The sequence below is a fragment of the Crotalus tigris genome, unplaced genomic scaffold (assembly GCF_016545835.1).
Source record: "Crotalus tigris isolate CLP2741 ecotype Arizona unplaced genomic scaffold, ASM1654583v1 scf7180000019642.961951, whole genome shotgun sequence".
Lineage (NCBI taxonomy): Eukaryota > Metazoa > Chordata > Lepidosauria > Squamata > Viperidae > Crotalus > Crotalus tigris.
Genome location: NW_024097636.1, coordinates 880,806 through 895,577, shown reverse-complemented (window position 1 = coordinate 895,577; position 14,772 = coordinate 880,806). Strand labels below are relative to the sequence as shown.

Genomic DNA, 14,772 nt, shown 5'->3' with positions numbered 1-14,772 from the left:
TTGAATTAGTAGCACTTGGAAATTGACCACTGAATAATCTAAATGGATTTTCCATGCTCTGCTTAACAGTAACAGGGTTGTCTTTCAACACTGGAAAGATATATTTATGGTGCATGGTTCTAATGTTACCTGCAACATATGAAAGAATTGCTTACAGAAGTGGATTATGTATAGAAAATTATAGTCAAATTTTATTGAAACTGTTATGTAAAACTCTGCATATATAAGATAGAAAAATGTGGGTTAGACAGCATCACCATCAGATGGATTCGTAGCTGGCTGACCAGCCATACTCAGCGTGTGGTCCTCAATGGAACCGCATCTACATGGAGGGAAGTGTATAGTGGGGTGCTCTGTTCTGGGCCCAGTGCTCTTTAACATCTTCATCAACGATCTGGATGAGGGGAAAGATGGGAAACTCATCAAATTTGCAGACAACACCAAGCTGGCAGGAATAGCCAACACTCCAGAAGACAGGCTTAAGATACAGGAGGATCTGGACAGACTTGAATACTGGGCACTATCTAACAAAATTAAATTCAATGGTGAAAAAAATAAGGTTCTACATTTAGGCAAGAAAAACCAAATGTACAGGTATAGTATAGGGGGTACCTTCCTCAATAGTAGTAACTGTGAGAGGGATCTCAGAGTCCTAGTGGACAATCACTTAAATATGAGCCAGCAGTGTGCTACAGCTGCCAAAAAAGCCAACACAGTGCTGGGCTACATTAACAGGGGGATAGAATCAAGATCACGTGAAGTATTAATACACTTTACAATGCCTTGGTAAGGCCACACTTGGAATACTGCATCCAGTTTTGGTCACCACGATGTAAAAAAGATGTTGAGACTCTAGAAAGAGTACAGAGAAGAGCAACAAAGGTGATTGGGGACTGGAGGCTAAAACATATAAGGAACGGTTGCTGGAATTGGGTATGTCTAGTTTAACGAAGAGAAAGACGAGAGGGGACATGATAGCAGTGTTCCAATATCTCAGGGGCTGCCACAAAGAAGAGGGAGTCAAGCTATTTTCCAAAGTGCCTGGAGGCAGGACAAGAAGCAATGGATGGAAACTAATCAAGGAGAGAAGCAACCTAGAACTAAGGAGAAACTTCCTGACAGTTAGAACAATTAACCAGTGGAACAACCTGCCTCCAGAAGCGGTGAATGGTCCAACACTGGAAGAAGAGACTGGACAGCCATTTGTACGAAATGGTATAGGGTTTCCTGCCTGAGCAGGGGTTGGACTAGATGACTTCCAAGGTCCCTTCCAACTTTATTTTATTATATATGTATGTATGTATATGTATATTATATGTAATATTGTTACTGTTGGTTGCTTCTTTTTTGCTTTTGCTTTTTGTGTCTATTCTCTTTAATTAAAGGGGTGGGGAGGAATTAAAAAAAATACCTGAGCCCAAAACAAAATCTTGTATGATATGGTCATGCCAGCCAGCCAAATCTTCTAGCATACTATTAGCTGTATAGATAATCCTCAACTTGTAATTACAATTGGGACTGAAATGTCCATCATTAATAATGTGATAGTTAAGTGAGTTGTGCCTCAATTTGTGGGCATTTTTGCTGCAATCATTAAGCAAATCCAGCTTCCCTTCCCCCCCCCCCCATTGACTTTGCTTCTCAGAAGTCCTCTGAATATCACTCAGGGCGATCATGTGAACCAGGACAGCATAACTGTTGTAAATGTAAATGTGGATTGTTGCATGCCTGAATTTTGATCACACGATGAGGACACTGCACTAGTCATAAGTGCAAGGATTGGTTGTAAGTCATTTTTTGCAGTAGCATAATTTCAAATGGTCACTGAACGAATGGTCATAAGTCAAACACTACCTGTATGATTATGCAACCTTCACCCCTCACACTGGCTTACTTTTTTTTTTCTTTTTAATAGATTCTTATTGTTCCATGGCTCTGAAAGATTACTGAGCGTACTTAACCATCTTCAAAATCATTTGAGAGAGCTTGTTGAGAGAGCCTACCTTTCTCTGGAATGCAAGAAATATTAGGGATAGATCATAATGGCGTGAAAAAAATCTATGTAGTCACCAAGAGTCAAAAACGATTTGATGGCATTTAATCAGTCAACAGAGCAACTGCAAGCCTGATATAAATACAGGGCAGCTGCCATGTTGAGAGAAGAATGGCTGATGCTAAGCCAGGATCTAATGAAGGAAAGCTGGACCAGAACGATTCAACTCAAGCCCAGCATCTTTTCCAGACTCTACTCCCTGGCAGGGAACCAGTAGAGCTATCTGAAGCGCTGGGTTTCCTCTTGTCCCTCTCCAAGGCCTGGTAGTAAATCAAACACGGTTCAAGGGAAAGACGACCCCGTCCCTTCAATAGAGGCGACAAGCAACCAACTCCACGGGTTCCCAGCGGCGCGGCTAAGGAGCGCAGCCCCAGCAGGTTAAACTGCCTGTCCCCGAGAAGTCGGCTGGCGTGAAAAGGCACAAGAGCCGCGGGCAGGCGCCTACCTGCCTCCGTAACTTGGCCGCGCAGGCCTGGACTTGGAGGCGCCGCTTCTTCTCCCGCTCAAGTCGTCTCCGGCAGGCGCTCAACTCCGCTTCCAGCGCAACCACTGTCTCTCTCAGGGCAGCCGCCGGGGAGTCGCCGGCCGCCTCGGCCATCCCGCCGCTCCCTGCGAGGAGGTGCGGCGGCTGCTCAGCGATCCGGGCAGGCTGTGGAGCAGCGACCTCCGCGCCTGTTCAGCAGCAGCGCTGCCGCCACCGCTCGTGCCTCCACGACGTCCCTCGCGCCCATCGCAGCCGCGATAGCTGCCCCGCCGCGCCAAAGAAGCGCAGCCCGCTTCCGTTCCCGCCCGCCCCTCCCCTCCCCCCGGCTCCTCGTGGGTCTTCCTCCCTCAAGAAAACAATCCCCGTTAACAAAGTTCGCCGGAGATTAAGAGCGGCCTCGTCGCTCTTCCTGATAAGGGAGGAAGTGACGCCTTACTGCGCTAAGAGCGATCGGATCTGTGTCCTGTCGCGGCCTGCATTTTGGTGGCCAAGGAGGCGCGGAAAGTGTTTTGTCAGTCCCTCCCCGGGATTTCTTTGCATGCTGTCTTAGGGCTGGAGATTCAAACGCTCAGAATGCAGAACCGACACGCCACCCGTGTCCATAAAACACAGGGTAACGGAAAGTAGTTTATTTCACTTATAAAATTTCCTTTTGTATTTATACTTCCTGCTGATTCCGAAGTCCGTGGGTGATTTTTTCCGACCCATACGATACGTTTGGAAGCTATTTTTTTCAATAGTTTGATTTGTTAAAAGCTAAGCCTCGAGGATTATGCTATTATGCTATCGAGCTATGCTATTAAAGAACAATATTTTATCACGTAAATTAATACAATTACGGATACATTGAACTATATACTGTCAGTGAGCCATTATTAGATCCTTTCCCCCCCCCAACAAATTGGCTTCATTTTTAAGGGCAAAAAAAATATTTACTTTTCATATTAAAATATCAGTTAAAATATAATTATTGAATATTTTCTGAAAAAGCAGTGTTTCGGTGTACCTTATGTTTTATCAAATCCCCAAGATGAATGGAGCAAAGCAGTTTTCCCACAGTAGCAATGAAGGACTTAACCTGGAGTTTCTAATAATTCCGAATGAATTTTGGAATAATGCAAAAAGCAATCAGGTTTACAGAATAGGCTACTTTGGTTTATTCTTCTATGAAAGGCCAGGATGAGGAGAAGGTAAAGAAAATTATTGAGTTACTGAAATATCTATATTAGGGATTTTTTTCTATTTTTTTCCCCAATTTTTTTCATTCACAATCCTCATAGATCCTTTCTCTAGAACAGCAGTTCCCAAGGATTCCAGATCCCTGAAAGTCGGTCTACAAAATCAAATAAATATTTTAAAATTTCTCAGTTTTAATTTATAGTGCAGTACGCATTTGATAAATATAATCATAAAACAAAGCTCCTTGGATCCTCAGTAATTTTTAAGTAAAGTTTTGAGACCAAATATTTGAGAAATGCTGCCCTGCCCACTTTCACCAGTCATAAATGCAAGCCGGTTGCCAAGTGACCAAAATACAATCGTGATTTCTGGAGGGGCAACAGTCATGAGGATGGGTTGTAAGTAACTTTTAAAGTGATGTAACTGAACGGTTGTTAAACAAGGACTACCTGCATTGCAATTACCCCTCACAGTTACAAAAAAAGCCAGAGATGATTTGCATTCCTGGTTGACCAATAAGTGAGTGCAAAATCAGCTTTTGGTAGTATCGCCAGCACTACCGTGGCCATTCTCATGAAAGGAATTTTTTTTTAATCTTAATGCCTTTAAGAAGAGCCTATGAACCAGGCAGCAGAAAATAGAGGGAGTTTTTGTCAGAAAGACAGCTGTCCAGAAAGGCAGCAATGTATCTCAAAGCAAAAAAATGAGAATTAATTTTATATTTTAGGATTTTGTGCAGCCAAGGCTCTCAGAAAGTTTTCCAGATAGTCAATCATGCCCCAGTCACCTTATGGCTGGATTATTGTAATGTGCTCAACATGGGATTGCCCTAGAAGACCATTCAGAAGCTACAGCTGGTCTAAAATGGAATAGCACAAGCAGTGTTGGACAAACCTTATTTGCCTATGTACACTGGTTGTCCTGGAGCCTGGATGCAATACAAGGTGCTGGTTATCACCCATAAATCCCTTTATGACATAGAGCCATATTATCTAAAGTACCACTTGTTTCCCATAGTTTCAACCTGTCCTGTAAGGTCAGACATGCAATTAAGTTTGATTTCCTTCAGTTAAAAAATGCTGTCTTTCAGGACCCAATAAGTATGTCTTCCCTATTGCAGCTCCTGCCTTCTGGAATGATATCCTCCGTGAGATCTGAATGGGTGTTTCACTGATAACATTCTAGAACTCTTTCAAAACTTGGCTATTTTCCCAGCCCCTGGAGTAGGTTGCTGAATCCCTGTTCTGCTTTCAGAGTGCTTTCTGTCACATTAATTACTTTTATTACTTTTTTTAATGTAAATCACCCAGGGTTGTTTTGGAGGCGGTGACCCTACATTGTATAAATACGTAAATAACTAAAAACTCACACAAAATTTGGGTCAATTGCTGAAAGACAACACCAGCTTGAGAATAAGGATGTGGTGTTCATTGGAGCCAGGCCCTCTGTGATAGAATCTTCAGCTTTCACCATCCAATTTTGCCCTCAAATTCTAAAAACTATGGAAGCTTCTTTTTTAAAAAGTATCAAACTTTAAAATGTAAACATGACATATTCTATCTATTCAGAGCTGTTATGTTCATCCAATTCTATTTAAAATGTTTTAACAAATTTTAATTTGCCATTTTTAGTAATAGTAAGAAACATGAAAATTTGGATTTCTGAATCTTATCTTGAATTTAGACCGTGTTTAAATTGATAGTTTCTGACTCAGAGACTTCTCTAATTCAGAGAAGATCTGAAATATTTTCAGAATTGGAATCTGAACCAAATCTTTTGGTTATTGCGTAACCTGACAATGTTTTTTTTTTGTCCTTGTGGTTTGTTGTGCTGAAACTTGCACTTTCAACCTTCAGCCGTCTAGATATTTTCATTGGAATCCAGTAGATGGTGTTGGTGTACTGTCAACCACAACAGTATATTTTGCCACATGTTGGCAAAACAGTTCTGTTCCTATTTACTACTATTCTTTATGAGGAATTGGTCTCAAACTGGCAAACCATATTTTGATTAGTAAATGAGAAAGAAATGGATTCTACATGTTTCTTTAATCCTTTCATCACTTACATTTGCATATAGAAGCTTCTGTTTAATGAGAATATGTTAGACAAAAGTCCAACTCAACTTCTAAAAAGATCTATACGACTTATAAAAATACTGGTGAGCAATCCTTCTTTTCTATAAAGTCACATTGTAATGTTAATGAAGATCAGGTGCAAGGTCTTCTTAAGTGCACATAAAATCTTCCCATGAACAGTTCTATACCCAGAGTTCATTCATTTCTGTAAACAGCAGAGCCTTAATGGAGAGAGGGAAGATCCCTTACCAAAGCAACAAAGAAAGAAACATAGCTGAAGTCCAGACAATGAAAAAGGATTACAAAAATCTTTTAGTCTGGTCTACCTAAGGCTTTACACTATTGTCATGGAGACCAGTTTGATTGGTGACAGTATGACTTTATAGAAGAGAATTTATGGTACACCAGGATTGTTAGAACCAGAAGAAGGTCAAGTAACAGTGAAGCTTCCTTAACTTGATTAATAAACTTCATGCCCATTTTTGGCTTTCTGGAGATTATACAGCACAAATTTATTCAGATATTAATATATATCTGGAGACTAAAAGCATATAAGGAAAGTCTGCTGGAATTGGGTATGTCTAGTTTAATGAAGAGAAGGACGAGGGGGGATATGATAGCAGTGTTCCATTATCTCAGGGGTTGCCACAAAGAAGTGGGAGTCAAGCTATATTCCAAGGCACCTGAAGGCAGGACAAGAAGCAACGGATGGAAACTAGTCAAGGAGAGAAGCAACCTAGAACTAAGGAGAAACTTCCTGACAGTTAGAACAATTAACCAGTTGAACAACCTGCCTCCAGAAGTGGTGAATGCTCCAACACTGGAAGTTTTTAAGAAGAGACTGGACAGCCATTTGTCTGAAATGGTATAGGGTTCCTGCCTGAGCAGGGGGCTGGACTAGATGACCTCCAAGGTCCCTTCCAACTTTATTATTATTATTATATTTGAACTTAAATGCATTATATCTGAGAAAATATATGAAGTAATGCATTTGCTGTCTTGTTTCCTATTGCATATATGAAGCATGCAATGGAACATTTCCTGGAATGACAACCTTTCATCCACCTGTATCATACTTCCTCTAAATGATGGGTGTCATGTGATGTGTCATGGTGTATCATGTGACTTTTTTTGCATTGCTGGAGCTGGGGTGGGCACAGCCTCCATATGATGCAACAGGCCTGCGAGCCGGCAGTTTAATACCCCTGCTCTAAATGTTTCAGGTAATTTTTCTATGGTTATTTAAATTAAAAGACCAATATGAAAAAATAAATCAGAAACCTGCCCTCAAAAAAATAGACAGAAAATAAAACAAACTATCCAGTTCAGCTTACCGTATTTTTATTTATGATCAGAGTGTACCTGAAAATCCTAACTGTTCTAAAATATTAAATGACAGACCAATTTAGCCAGTTTACTGGATAAGATACTTGAATTAATGTTTTAGGCCTAGTTTTGTAGCAGAACGTGGTCTTGGTCATTTTGTAGGGTAAGCTAGGCTAAGAAAGAAAGCTTTCATAGCAGCTTTCAATACATACATAGTATATATTAATTAGTATACTATTAGTATATTTATTAGTATACAGTTAGTATATTTTGCAATTAGTTTCTCTCTACATGCACACACGCAAACACATTTCCTTGTTATTAGTAGTAAGTATCTCAACCCCATACAACTTCTGACAAAAGTACTATTTTCTTCTGGAAAGAAGATTTTTGATCGTAAGTATTATTAGCTGCTCTTGGGCCAAATATGTGTATTTCTCAGTTCTCAAACTACATTAACTATGATCTGAGTTCTGTCAAAGTGAAGCTTTTATAAAGTTATCTGTTTGTCTTGCTAAGTAGTTCTGAATCCCTCCTTAGTTTGTGGAAGCAATCAATCATCAAGTCACCATGCTGACTTATCTTTTGATATATCTGGTAATAACAGAAAAAGGGAACACAGCTATAAATACTTTTATCATCAATTACAGGTTAAACCCATTTCTGTGAAAGAGCTAATTTACCAGGAGATATAAGATTTGTGGTACTTTTAGTTTTGTCATAAGACAAAAAAAAGTCATAAGACATTTGTGTCTTGAAGATATAACTGCCCTAAAAAAGAACAATTATTAATAGTAAATTATTAATTCATATTGTTAGCAATAATATAGCCTTTAAAAATAACTATTATCATCCAAAAAGTTAGCAAATTTTGAAACTTAATCAATTCTTTGCTAACTAATGTACAGGTTTAGAAAAGTAGTATCATATCAATATATAAAAGGGGACATAAAGGAATTACATGATAATCCATACCTAGAAGGCCAGGCACCTGGAATCTGTCTCCCCATACTCACACTCCATTTGAATAGAGAAGTGGCACCACCATTATGAAAGGGATATTCGTATACAGATAGCCCTGGACTTATAAACATTTGTTTAGTAACTAATCAAAGTTACAATGCCATTGAAAAAAGTGACTTATGGTTGTTTTTCACATTGAACAACCATTGCAGCATCCCTATGGTCATGGTCAAAATTCAGATGCTTGGCAACTGGTTCATATTTATGACAGTTGCACTTTCCCGGGGTCATGCGATCCCCTTTTGCGACCTGACAAAGTCAGAAGTCAGGTTCACTTAACCATGTTACTAATTTAACAACTGCAATGATTCACTTTACAACTGTGGTAAGGCCAATTGTAAAATGGGCAAAAGGCAAGAAATGGCTCACTTAGCAACATAATTTTTGTGCTCAGTTGGGATCGTAAGCCGAGGATTACCTGTATTGCACGTCTTTCTGCTCTAATCTAGGAGAGCTACCAAATGAATGTCTCTTCTTTTCCAAGGTTGTCAAACCATGAAACCTTGTAGAGAACAAAGGAACCTCAAAATATAGAACTTTTATCGTTTCTGTTTTCTCTGGGCTTAAGAAATCTGTTTTATAAAAAATCAGAGACAAAGTGATATTTAAAACAAGTAAATTAAATTGGAAACTCTGTTTAGCTACTTAATGGACAGCTCTGAGGAGTGTTTGTTTTTAAGGTGACCAACTTTTTTACAATGAAAAGGAGGACACAAATAAATTGAAGAAAAAAATATTGTAAATAAAAGAAACATTTTATTCATTGCAACAATAATACAGACAACTTGCATGTGCAAAGTTTGCCAGCCAGGTGTTTTGGCGTGCTCAGCAGCAATTCCTATTGGCTTTCGAAAGCCAATAGTAGGAGTAGCACAGCTCATGCAAAAGTTGAAAAAAAAAAACCATCAAAAAAAGGTGCCAGAACACCGTTCTGAGCGTTCTATGAGGAAAAAAAAGCCCTGCAGATTAGTCTCCAAATATCGAAAAGGAGGACATGTAGGAGGACACTTTTCAAGGGAGGACAGAACTTACAAAAGGAGGACTGTCCTCCCTAAAGGAGGACAATTGGTCACCTTATTGTTTTATCTTTGGAACACACAAATAGGCCTTTCTTGATAGGGTTGCTCCTGGGCAGCCTCCCCTTGGCACACCAAGAAATTCCAGAAGATGAAATGCCAAAGTACATGCCTAGAATGATGTGGCAAAAGATAAAGAGTGAAGATGACCAGAGTCACTCATGTTCAGGCTTTACTGCATAGAATAAAACATACTGGGACTGAAACATAACAAGATAGATTTATTATGACTACAGAAACTCTGGTTCTATTATTTTAAATGAGGCTGTGCTTTGAATGAACTGGAATGCAATTTCTGGGTTTTCCTGGAGTCACACTCTTACGGCAACAGCAGGTGGTCAGCTTTCTTGTCAAACTGGGAGATGCTGAAAACAGTGGCTCATTAGTTAGATTTGCTTTAAGTGGGGTTGCCATTGAAGACAACTTGGAAGTGGCAGTTGGTACAGAAAACAGATTCTTGTTTGCTATCCAACCCCAATTAATTCTGTAGAATAACACATTTATGTGGAGGTGCATTTATGGACATCATTCAAGGTGTTGGAATGTACTTACAAAGACCTATATGCCTTCAGCCCTTGCTACATTCAGGACCATTATTTCAAAGTAGAATTCATCTGACCCCTACTTGATCTAAAAAGAAAAAAAAGGTTAAGAAGGAGTGCTTACTCTGATTAAAATCATCACTTTGATCTGGAATTTTGAAATACTATTTTGGAAATGTTCTTGTCCCTTATGCTTAGGATGTCCTCTATAGGCCTGTACAGCAGAGGGGAAAAAACTTTAGCTGCGGAAATAGTTAAATTCCATTCCTTCATCTTCCTGTGGCTCATTCAGTATAGAACAGAGTATTCTGCAGTGTTGTTTAAAGCTTGGGTTAGTGTCACTGCATATCTGAGAACATATGTCTGTCATTTGGAGACGGTTGCATAGCTGTTGAATTTATACTTCTGCAAATGTTAACATTGTTTGTGCCTTGCCTTCCACCTATTTCCTAACAAGGAGCATGCAGGATGCATATCTCCACACAATGTGTAGTTGAGTTTTGGGAGATGTGCACATTGGTCTGTCTGCAATCATCTACAACCAATGCTACCCATCAATCTTTTTGCAGTGTAGATATGTGCCAACACCTACACACAGTTGTGGACAAATTAAATCAAGCCTGACACAGCTCTTCTCCTGGCCATGGGCTAACCCAGTGCTTCTCAAATAGTGGGGCGGGCCCCCCAGGGGGGGCGCGAGGCTCCGTAAAGGGGGGCTCGTTTGACCCACACTGCATTGATTGTCCCAGCGCAGCCCCAGTAGCAGCCGATTGGATAGACATGATGCTCTATCCTGATTGGCCAAACCCACCTGTGTGACTTTTAGACCCGGAAATGATACTATTTACAGTCGCGCGGGGGGGCGCGAAATGTTTTCTTCTTCCTAGGGGGGCATGACAGAAAATAATTGAGAAGCACTGGGCTAACCCTACTACCCCAATATGAGGATAGTCTGTCAAGGGAAATTCTCTGCCAAAACTGAGGCAGATAAATGTGTAGTATATGATAAAGGGTATTTCAGAAAGTTTATTTTTCAAACAAGTAAAATGGTATTTGCGGTACTAAAGTGTTCTTTCAATTGTTAGTGGAAATAACTGGAAAAATATTTTTAGAAGTGTTTATTAATGGAAATGACAGGGCTTAAATGCCACACAGAGACAATTAGATTAGCTGCATAAAAGTCATTTTATGTTATGAAAAGGGATTAATTATGCCTTTGTAGTTATGTATACAGTTTACTTTTAGCATGTGACACTTGCAGGTGCGCGACATTAGTTTAAGAAATGCAGATACAATTTGCATATGAGGGGGCAGTTTGGGGTGCGTCATACAAATTTAGTGAGAGTGAAACATTGTCATTGTTGGGAAATGTCAGGTATTTAAGCCAAATGGAATATGGATTACAAGAAGGTAACTTTTCCTTTTCACTAATTTAGTTTACGGCAAGATGGGAGGCATTCTTTTTTATTTGGTGAGCCATGTTGGATTCTACCAAAATTCTTCAGGATGGTGAAGTGAAATCATGCCTGTACATATGTACCACACATAAAGATAGTCCTCGACTCACAACCACAATTGAGCCCGAAATTTCTGTTGCTAAGTGAGGCAGTTGCTAAGTGAATTTTGCCCCATTTTATAACCTTTCTTGCCACAGCTGTTAAGTGAATCACTGCAGTTGTTAAATTGCAGTAACATGGTTGTTAAGTGAATCTGGCTTCTCCATTGACTTTGCTTATCAGAAGATCGCAAAAGGTCACATTACCCTGGACACATAAATATGAAGAGAAGGACAAGGGGGGATAGCCGTGTTCCAATATCTCAGGAGCTGCCACAAAGAAAAGGGAGTCAAGCTATTCTCCAAAGCGCCTGAAGGCAGGACAAGAAGCAACGGATGGAAACTAATAAAGGAGAGAAGCAACCTAGAACTAAGGAGAAACTTTCTGACAGTTAGAACAATTAACCAGTGGAAACAACCTGCCTCCAGAAGTGGTGAACGCTCCAACACTGGAAGTTTTTAAGAAGAAACTGAACAGCCATTTGTCCGAAATGGTATAGGGTTTCCTGCCTGAGCACGGAGTTGGACTAATGACCTCCAAGGTCCTTTGCAACTATTATTATTATTATTATTATTATTATTATTATTATTATTATTATTGCCAGTTGCCAAGTGTCCGATTTTGATCACATGACCATGGGGATGCTGCGGTCATCAAAAGTATGAAAAATGGTCATAAATCATTTTTTTCAGTGTCTTGTAACTTTGAATGGTCACTAAACAAATTGTTGTAAGTTGAGGACTACCAGGATTCACATACATGTTCATATATCAGGAAAGGGGAAGAAATCAGTTAACTTTAGAAGGAGAGAGTTAATAATATTTTTAAATTGCTTGTTTGTAAAGAAATATAAATATGAGAAGTGACCTTTTTTATCAGAGACCCAAAGACCTGAGGGCAAAGATATCCTTGAGTCAAACTCAGCACATGATGAATTCATGGACTCATCTGTGCAGGTGTTTGAGCAGCACTCTAGCTAACAGCCCTCATATTCCCCTGTAAAATTATTAACCAATCCAACCCTGCTGAGTTTCTGAGGGCCATAGTTAGTCAGATGCTGCTACCTATGAATTGTCATTTGCTATTTCCCATTGTCAGCTGAATTGAGCAATGGCTATTTTGTTCCTTTGTCTAAGACAAAGTGCAATACAAATATTAAGGAGATTTTGGGCTCCACTATGCTTTACATAGAAGATGTGGGTAAATAACCATCCCTGTTGAAAACAGCAGATAATCAAGTGTTTGTTGTAACATCTATATAAATGTGAGGTGGGCCTGCTAAGGTGAAAACTGAAGGTGTCTCCACCCTCAGCTCCCTTTTACACATATCACCTTGCCTTGCTGTAGTTTCTTGGTAGTTTATTGCTCCCACCAACTATTTCCAGGAAGAAGGAATGACCAGACATTGCTTCCTTCCCTTTAACACTAGCTCAAGAGTAGGCAACCTTGGCTCTTTTGTGACTTGTGGACTTCAACTCCCAGAATTCCTGAGTCAGCATGGCTGGTTCAGGAATTCTGGGTATTGAAGTCCACAAGTCATAAAAGAGCCAAGGTTGCCTACCCCTGCACTAGCTGTATATAAGAGAGAAAGAATATTGTACAAGCTGGGCACTTGCTTGCCAATAAACTATGTATAATAACAATAATTACTTTATCATTCTATAGTCATGTTCATCCAGATAATGTTGACACCCAAAATAATAAGTTCAATAGATATTTAATATTTCATTTGGTCTTTTATTATGATGTTCCATTTTGGGCCAAAATCCCTTTTCTCCATCTTGTAGGAGGTCATTCAAGAGGGCATACATAATTAATAGCAATAGTGACTGGGACTGGAATTTTCTGTGGATTCTTAACATTGGATAGAAGCTCATTGCAGCACACCAACTTTATTCATATGGACCGACGAAAAGCAAGCCTTTGTTCAGCATTTACATTAGGTTCAATTTCTCAAACCTTAGCAAGTTATTTACAGCAACAGCTACAAAACTCTCCCACACCCTTCCTGTTTTGAGAGAAGGCACATCCACTTGTGATTCTAAGATGAAGAATGACTGAACTTTTTTTCCTGTACTTCTGTGTATTATATCCGTTAGATATTTCCTCCATTGATGTATGCACACTCTGTAAAGTTGGTTTCATGTACATGCATCACTATATTTTTACATAGCTTTTTTTGATTATGTCAGTACTGTAGAAATTGGAAGGAGAAAGGACAAGTTCTAATAGGGCATTGAGACTTTCTACAGTCTTTTCCCTATATGAGAACTGTGCTTAAGTGAATTTTAAAAAAGGAAAATCTTTACAAGTTGGAGCATTGGATAAAATATAAATTTCAAGAACAAATCCAAAGTCCTAGATCTGAGAGGAAAAATCAGAGGCATGATGGAGATAACATACAAGGCACCAATATGCATGAAAATGTTCTAAATATCTTGGTAAAACACTATCTGAATGGTACTATCATACAGCTTCAGAAAAAGTAAAACAATCCTAGGCCATATCAATATAAATATAATGACAAGATCAAGAGACATTATTGATCTCAGGTCTGCAGATGTATCAAATACTGTGTCCAACTATGTCTTTCCATATTTTAGGAAAGACGTTGACAAATTACAAGACATCCAGAGGAGGTCAATCAAGGTGATAAGAGCACTAAAAGGAAAACTTAACAAAGAACAATTTGAACCTTTATGTATTTTTTATTTAGATGTTTTTATCCTACCTTTACTATTTTTATAAATAACTCAAGGTGGCAATACTCTTTTCTTCTCCTATTTTTCTCTCGGCAACAACCCTGTGAAGTGAGGTGAGTTGGACTAAGAGAGCGAGAGTGACAGGCCCAAAGTCACCTACCTGGCTTTTATGTATAAGGTGGAACTAGATTTCACAGTCTCCTGGATTCTAGCCTGGTGCCTTAACTACTGGACTCTCATATGTTTTGCATGGACAAGAAAGACTTCAGGAAGGCAAAATAACTATTTTAAAATATTTTAAGAGCTATCTTTTAGAAGACAGGATAGATTTTTTTTTTCAGAATTGTTCCAGAAGGCAGAATAAGGTAAAATGAATTTAATTTACAAGGAAGTGGGATATAGGGAAAAAATTAATGGTAAAAACTGTTCACCAATGGAACAGACAGCCCTGGGAGGTGGAGGTGTTTGTCAGAATTGTTTAATAGAGATTTGATGGCCATGTATCAAAGGTGCTGTAGTAGCGGAGACCTGCACTGTGTAGGGAATTGAATTAATGTTCTCCAAGGTCCTTTCCATCCTTTACATTCTGTGATTCAGCCACACTTAAGTCACTAATAAGAGTGTCATAGCATATTGTATTTAGTAAAATGCTTTACTGAGATAAAGATGACTTGTTCTTGACTAATCAGTGCTTTTTGGTGATCAAATTGTTTTTAAGGTGCTGATAGGTTGATCTTTTAATGATCTAGAATCT

At 39.2% G+C, this 14,772-nt stretch overlaps 1 protein-coding gene and 1 long non-coding RNA gene across 2 annotated transcripts in view; one reads left to right on the top strand and one right to left on the bottom strand.

The window, feature by feature from the left end:
* The window catches only part of AGGF1 (angiogenic factor with G-patch and FHA domains 1), a 28,442-nt gene extending 25,622 nt beyond the window's left edge, over positions 1 to 2,820 (bottom strand). The window contains exon 1 of the mRNA XM_039363980.1: positions 2,499 to 2,820. Within this exon, the coding sequence (XP_039219914.1) occupies positions 2,499 to 2,651 (153 nt within the window). The 5' untranslated portion in view covers positions 2,652 to 2,820. The remainder of the gene's footprint in view (positions 1 to 2,498) is intronic.
* A 192-nt stretch (positions 2,821 to 3,012) lies between these two features.
* LOC120317398 overlaps positions 3,013 to 14,772 on the top strand; it is a 34,781-nt gene continuing 23,021 nt past the window's right edge. Inside the window, exon 1 of the long non-coding RNA XR_005559227.1 lies at positions 3,013 to 3,150. This is a non-coding gene — a long non-coding RNA (uncharacterized LOC120317398). The remainder of the gene's footprint in view (positions 3,151 to 14,772) is intronic.